Source organism: Chenopodium album, chromosome 3 (genome assembly GCF_948465745.1).
Source record: "Chenopodium album chromosome 3, dcCheAlbu1.1, whole genome shotgun sequence".
NCBI classification, from domain to species: domain Eukaryota; kingdom Viridiplantae; phylum Streptophyta; class Magnoliopsida; order Caryophyllales; family Amaranthaceae; genus Chenopodium; species Chenopodium album.
The window spans coordinates 82183394-82190463 of record NC_137836.1 but is presented as its reverse complement, the minus strand read 5'-3'; the positions used below and the strand labels follow the sequence as shown (position 1 = coordinate 82190463).

Below are 7070 nucleotides of genomic sequence, written 5' to 3'. Positions count from 1 at the left end.
TACTGATGATTCGTGTGGAATATGAACCTTGCTATATTTTCTTTCAGGAACAACTACCTAGCTAATATCAAACTTCAGGTTTACATAATAGTGTATAACTATGTAGTAACTTTCATTCGTGTACGTGTCTAAAAATAATCTTCATCAAAGGGGCCTTTGATGCTTAGGAAACTCTGACACCCAGAAAATTGATCAATGATTCCTTTTTAAGGCTTTAAGTGATCAGTTTATGACATATCTTAACCACTTTCTAACACATCATGAACACCTTTTAGCAAAAATAATTATAAGGCTAATTAGTTCCATCAGTATAGTTTTTATTAGATTGCGAGGAGATGAAATTAGACAAACTTAGACAATATAGATGCAATTTCATGATGTGCTATGCTAAATTGCTATGTGTTTTGGCCTTGATCCCTAACAAAGCCCTTCAAGTTCCGCCACTGGATTTTAGGGTGGCAATTACAATATCTTTGAGCCATCAGGAGAAAAATTCAAACACTAACAACGCGATAATAAGCATGCACATATATTCTTATACAAAAATGTTTTTTTTTTTATTTTATTAAAAGCCAGCAGGTTTGATAACAACTAAAATTGACAGATTAAGTGGTTTGCCTCAATAAGATCAAGAATGTGTGATCTACACTAAACTACTGCTTACCATTTCAACTTTTTACTTGGTATAAAGCTATAATCACTTCAATTTTATATGGTTGCCAATCTTGCATTTAGTTGCATTATATTGCATGCCCTGTATTAAGGCTACTAACTTGTTGAACCCGCTTTCATTCGAGCCATTTCTCTAAGAAAGCTTCATACTATCATTAGTTAACACAATTTTTTTTTGAGTTTTGACTTGGTCATTTCTTGAGTGTTAACCCAAAAAGCCCTTTAATCTTTGTTTTCCATCAGAAAATTTCTGTCAGAAGTTTTTACTGATCAGAAATTTTCTGTAATTCTATCAGAAGTTTTTACTTACAGTAAGAGGAGGGGCAATGGAGCATGAAGGTTATGTTGAAATCACCATCGATTTAGTAGGAGATTCGTCAGTGTTGATAATTGATGAAAAAAATTCCCAAGTCAAAAGTCCAAAGCTTGATAATCTATCAGAAAGTAGTTTTGCAAGAAACGTTTCAACGTCAAGCCTAAAGCCAAGTCTAAGATTTCTTGATGGCGTTCCTTGGAAATCCGTCAAAGAGAGGTTTAGAGAGAGTGCTGTTGATGGTGTGCTCGCGAAAGACAAATTTGGTGTTGTCATTGGTACACTTCCTACATCCTTCAAGTTATTTTGTGTGTTTTGCCGTTTTTATTTGTGTACTATACATCAATCGTTCCTGAAAAAATGACATCCCTTGTCTTCGAAACACAAGTATTAATCAATAAATAGTTTATAAATTCATGTGATGCACAACCTGTAAAATGACTTTCTATTGTGACCTCGTCGATTCTAAATAACAATCAATACAATACTTAAGGTTGAAAATCCTATCACAAATGTTTGGGATAAGGTTGTACAATTATATGAATATAACTATATGAATGGTTATTTGGAAATGAAGGAATGGAAGATTCAGAAGAATTCGCGATGGAAATATATAACGTATTTGCAAAAAGATTAAGATTGAATACATCAAATGGGATTGAAATGGAGGTAATGTATGAAATATGGTCACTGATGAACTCGCAAGACTTTGAAGTCCAGTTGCAACTCTTCTTTGACTTGTAAGTTGGCAAAAAATCATTCTTTCTCTTATTTGCTTTCTAAGCTAGAAAAGGTTCAGTCTAGCTTGATGGTTTGTTGTTGTTTTATTTCGTTCTGTAGTTGTGACAAGAATGGTGATGGAAAATTATCAGAAGAAGAAATTCGCGAGGTGAAGAACTCGAATGATTTTCCTAAAAATTTCAGATCATATAGTTTACTCTCTTGCACACCACTGACTTCAGACTTGACATTCCCTTTGTTTGATCCTACCTTAGGCTATCGAGTTAAGTGCCTCGACTAACAAGCTCTTTAGTGGCTCGACTAACAAGCTCAAGACAGAAGCGGCAGACTATGCAAGATTGATCATGAACGAGCTTGATCCTGACGAATTGGGATTTATAGAGGCATGTTCTTTCAATTTTGTACATCATATATATTATCTCCGTCCTATCAGTAACAAACTTTTCATTACTTTTCGGTCTTTTAGTCTAGCTTCTGATACTGAAGTACCATTGATATATTATACAGATTTGGCAACTAGAAAGATTATGCTCAAGGCATTTGATGAGGACTTCAACCAACAACAAAGCCCGTGTGGAGATGCTGAGAGCTTTAAAAAGAACAACATTTCCTGAAAAATTCTGGAAATCAGTATCTAGTACAAAAAATTATTTTCGGGTATGTATAATATATACTTCGTACATGATATATAATATATTTATGTACTTGTATTAAAGAGCTTAAATATTTCCTTCAAATTGTTAATTCACCTTTTTATAAGTTATGCATATCATTTGCTAGTGATTATATATGCTTTTGGTTGTACTTGGCTCTGATACCACGTAAAATGTAAAAGGCACCTAAAAGAATTTAATTCGCATGCATGTCCTAAATCATTAATCACCTATACTTTTCCATGTCTGACTCCTGATCATCAATGCAGAAATGGATGCATCTCATGGTCCCAGTATGCTACAATGCTTATGACCGAGGACTAACATTCATGGATCAAAGTCATCCAGTCATCTTCCTGAAGGTCTTTTTCGATCTTTTTGTAATGCATGTACTCATTTTTCTGCTGAAAGTTGGGAAACAATTAGAATTTACTCCACACATTTCAGGCTACCATATATCAAGGAAATTTTCTGGTATTACATATGAAGAAACCACCAAAATTTAAGCACAAGATTGGAATGTATGTGCTCTTCAATTGTCCTGAGATCTCGAGCTCTGAATGGTCATCAGTCTAACTGCTAAGCAAATTTGCATGATTTTAAAAATATAATGTTCTTATAATAGCTGCACATTTTCATTCAGCAGTTGATATAATCATTCAAAATGAGATTCCTATTTGCAACAGGCATCCCTTTTATATCGTTTCAGCTCCAGATGATGACTGCATTAGTGTTCTAATAAATACCTCCAAGGGAGAGTGGACCGCGGCACTTCAGGAAAATTTTGCAATGGATACAACATTAGTAAGCCAAGATAAATGAAATTCTGATCACTAATTGTCTTAATTTGTTTCTGCTACCAAATGACCGTCTTTCTTTGTCCTAGTGGACCATCTTTGGAAATCTGGTTTCATCATCAATGACAGTGTTATATATGAAATGCAGGCTTCTGAGTCCTTAGTCAATCGTGAGATTGGAAATGCAAGAGTAGTGAGTGATTCTGATGAATCCAACCTTCAACCAAAAATGTGAGACAGCCTTTAAAACTGTACAGTATTATAAGATGTTTCTGCATTTCACTTTCCACTGCAAGAAATTATATCTAGGAACTGACTTTCAAGTACTTGTTCTGTATTTTTTTAGTAGCATTCCGTACTTAATTATGAAAGGCCCGTATGGAATTCCACCACAGGATTACAAAAAGTACGATATTGTTTTGCTCATTGGCTTCGGCCTTGGAGCAACTCTTAATTTCAGCATCCTTCAGGATCTCTTAAATAACTTACAGGAAAGCAGGACACAGGTACTGATCCTGCAGGAAAACACTGCTCGACAACGATTCTTTGAGCATGATTATGTCCTGTAATTTTCTTAAATATAATTTTGAGTGAGTGTTTCTGAAACGAATGCAGGATATAGAGAGAAAAAAGGTGCCTTATAAAGCTTACTTCTACTGGGTTACAAGTAACCAAATCTCCTTTGATGTGTTTAAGGGTGTCTTCGACAAAACTGCAGAATACGATTCAGATGTAGGTGTCTTTAGACCATAAAGTAAGCCCAATTCATTCTAATATACAAGTACTGATTGATGATTTAACCTCTTTCCCTGCATTCTCTCTGAATATTGATTAACAGAATGTGATCGAAATGAATAACTACTTGACTAGTGTGTATGAAGAAGGTGATGCTCGATCTGCACTAATTCAGATAGTGCAGTCATTGCAGCATGCTAAGGATGGACTTGATGTAATCTCTAGAACTTGGGTATTTCAACTTTTACACCTACAACACACTTAGATCGATTACCTTCATATCGATCTAGTTTGTTTGTTATTTCCTTCTGCTTTAATTTGGTAAGTCTAACATGAAATTTGCACAGATTAAAACACATTTTGGAACACCAAACTGGACAAATGAGTTTGCGCGACTAGCTACCAAACACAAATCACAAAAAATAGGTAATTTTTTTCTAATTAACTGAAAGGGACTAATCAAGTTTGCTATCAAGAATTTGAGAGAAACAATCTAGGCAGTTGTTTCATTGTTTTTGACTAATTAATGTTATAAATTGATTATATTGTTAATAATGTAGGTGTTTATTATAGTGGAAGCAAAGAACAAGTGAAACTGATAAGGAAACTTTGCAAAGATTTCAGCCAAAATACAACCCATTTCCAATTTCACTTCCAAAAGGAGGACTGATGTGGATCATATCTTATGAATTTTTATTTTCTTGTGTGTAGGAAGACTAACATGGTTTTTTACTCTTACTTTTAAAGTAGGGGCTTTTTATATGTTTGGACTTAATGTACGTAGTATATGATAATATTAGGGGTAATATGGGCTTCCATCTTGTATAATAGTGTGAATGATATAGATTCAAAGTATACCAGTATGTAATATAATCTGGTTGATTTCTTGTAAAAATTACAAAAGTTTGATGTTGATTGTATATTTTCAATAATATAGGTTTTCAAAAAATTATCATTGTAGTTATTTAGTTCATTTGTCACAATTTGTAATTTCTATGTAATAAAGTTTTATATTTTTTATTATTATATAATTAAGAATTTTAATGGTCAAAGTTAAGTATTGACAAATTTTTCAATTAAACTAATGAAGTGTATTTGGGCTGGCCTTGAAAGAGGTTTCAAGTTCAGTAAAACGATAGTGAGTGTGTTTCTACACAATGCAAATGCAATATATGAACAGAAGATTCAATACAAAGTGGGAAGGTTCCAAAATAGCCACGGATGTACTTAGAGTTGTCTATTCGGGTAAACAGGTCAGGTTTTGGTCGAGTAAGAGTCGATCAGGTCAATTCGGATTAATTCCATAACCTATGCGGGTCGGGTTTGGTTTGGGTCATGCTTGAGTCGGGTCACTTCGGGTCATACTTCTTATCGGGTTTGGGTTGGGTTTAGGTCGGGTTAATAAGAGGTTGGGTTACATTCGGGTCGGGTGAACAATAGGTCGGATTTAATTCGGGTTAAAACGGGTTCGGTTCAAGTCAATAATTTACGGGTTAGAATCAGGTCGGGTCATTCTCGGGTTTGAGTCGGGTTCGGTTCAAGTCAATAATTTGTGGGTTATAATCAGGTCGAGTCATTTTCAAGTCGGGTCATTCTCGGGTTCAAGTCAAAAATTTGCGGGTTATAATCAGTTTGGGTCATTTCCAAGTCGGGTCATTCTCGGTTTCAAGTCGGGTTATGTTTAAGTCAATAATTTGCAGGTTACAAGCAGGTCGGGTCATTCCAAGTCAGGTCATATTCGGGTTCAACTAACTATAAAAGGATAATTATCATTTTTATCAAGCTTATTATTTCCTTTGACTATAATATATATGGCAATATATACTAGGGAACCATAGTCTATAATTTAGGAAGATAATTATCTCCTTTGACCATACAACAAATATATACTATATTTAACTCTTAAATTTGAGGATGATGCTCATTTCTTTTGCTGGCCTGGATCGACTTGGTCTCCCTAGACAAAATGCTTTGATCAACAATAATAAGGTGGTCTGAATTGCATATAAGGTGATTTGAAATCGGGTTAGGAATAATTTGGGTTGAATTTAGGTTGGGTCAATAACAAGTCGTGTTAATTTCGAGTCGAGTGAGTAACAAATCGTGTTGAAATTTTGAGTCGGGTAAGTAATAGGTCTAATAAAATTCGGGTCGGGTGAATAACAAGTCGGATTTAATTTAGGTCAGGTCAATAATAAGTCGGGTTGATTTCGGGTCGGGTTTGTAACAGGTTGGGTTAAATTCGGGTCGGGTTAGGAACGGGTCGGGTTGAATTCAGGTTAGGTTAGTAACAAGTCGGGTTAAAATGGGTTTGGGTCAATCTCACTTCAAGTCGGGTCCGGTGTAGTTAATTAAATTGGCCGTTGTAAACCAGTAAATCGGTGCAAGCTGTAAACAGGTAAATTGGTCGTTTAAAGGCAAATTGGATGGTTCCACCCACCCTATTGGACTCCCGGAGGGTATTAGGGACCATGACAAATATTTTGGCAATTTTTATTTCGGGCGAAAAAAAAGTCATAAATTTAAAAAATTGAAGGCTAATGTCCACGTTTTTTGAGAAATTTGGGAGGTTTCGAGGCCCGGTGTCGCAAATTCTTGAGATTTTAGGGAATACATTTAAGGGTCATAAAATTCTGTTTGGAACCATATATGATCATTATATGTTGTCATTGATGTTCGTGGTAGGCTTGAGTTAATGAAATCAGTGCAAGTTGCAAACCGGTAAATTGGTCGTTTAAAGGCAAATTGGATGGTTCCACTCACCGAATTGGACTCCCGGGAAGTATTAGGGACCATGGTAAACATTTCGGCAATTTTTTTTCCGGGAGAAAAAAAGTCAAAAAGTTCCAAAATTGAAGACTAATATCCACGTTTTTTGAGAAATTTTGGAGGATTCGAGACCCAGTGTCAAAAAGACTTTAGATTTAAGGAATTACATATCGGTGACATATAATGCCGTTTGGAACCATATATGATAATTATTTGTTGTCATAAATGTTCGTGGTAGGCTTTAGTTTATGAAATCGGTGCAAGTTGTGAACCGGTAAATTGGTCGTTTAAAGGCAAATTGGATGGTTCCAACCACCCAATTGGACTATAAGAGGGTATTAGGGACCATGGTAAAAATTTCGTCAATTTTTATTTTCGGGCGAAAAAAGT

At 35.1% G+C, this 7070-nt stretch overlaps 1 protein-coding gene across 2 annotated transcripts; it reads left to right on the top strand.

Annotated features, from left to right (window-relative positions):
* The first annotated feature begins 3406 nt into the window (after positions 1–3406).
* LOC145619825 (putative respiratory burst oxidase homolog protein H) lies at positions 3407–4710 on the top strand. Of its 2 annotated transcripts, none has more exons than XM_081674525.1 (5): positions 3407–3682; positions 3792–3908; positions 4015–4125; positions 4259–4337; positions 4472–4710. In XM_081674525.1, the coding sequence occupies exons 1-5, from the start codon at positions 3443–3445 to the stop codon at positions 4579–4581; spliced, it is 657 nt and encodes a 218-aa protein (XP_081530651.1). In that variant the 5' UTR covers positions 3407–3442; the 3' UTR covers positions 4582–4710. The 2 variants fall into 2 exon arrangements, with proteins under 2 accessions (XP_081530651.1, XP_081530646.1); XM_081674520.1 differs by having other exon boundaries at positions 4015–4143.
* Positions 4711–7070: the final 2360 nt, after the last annotated feature.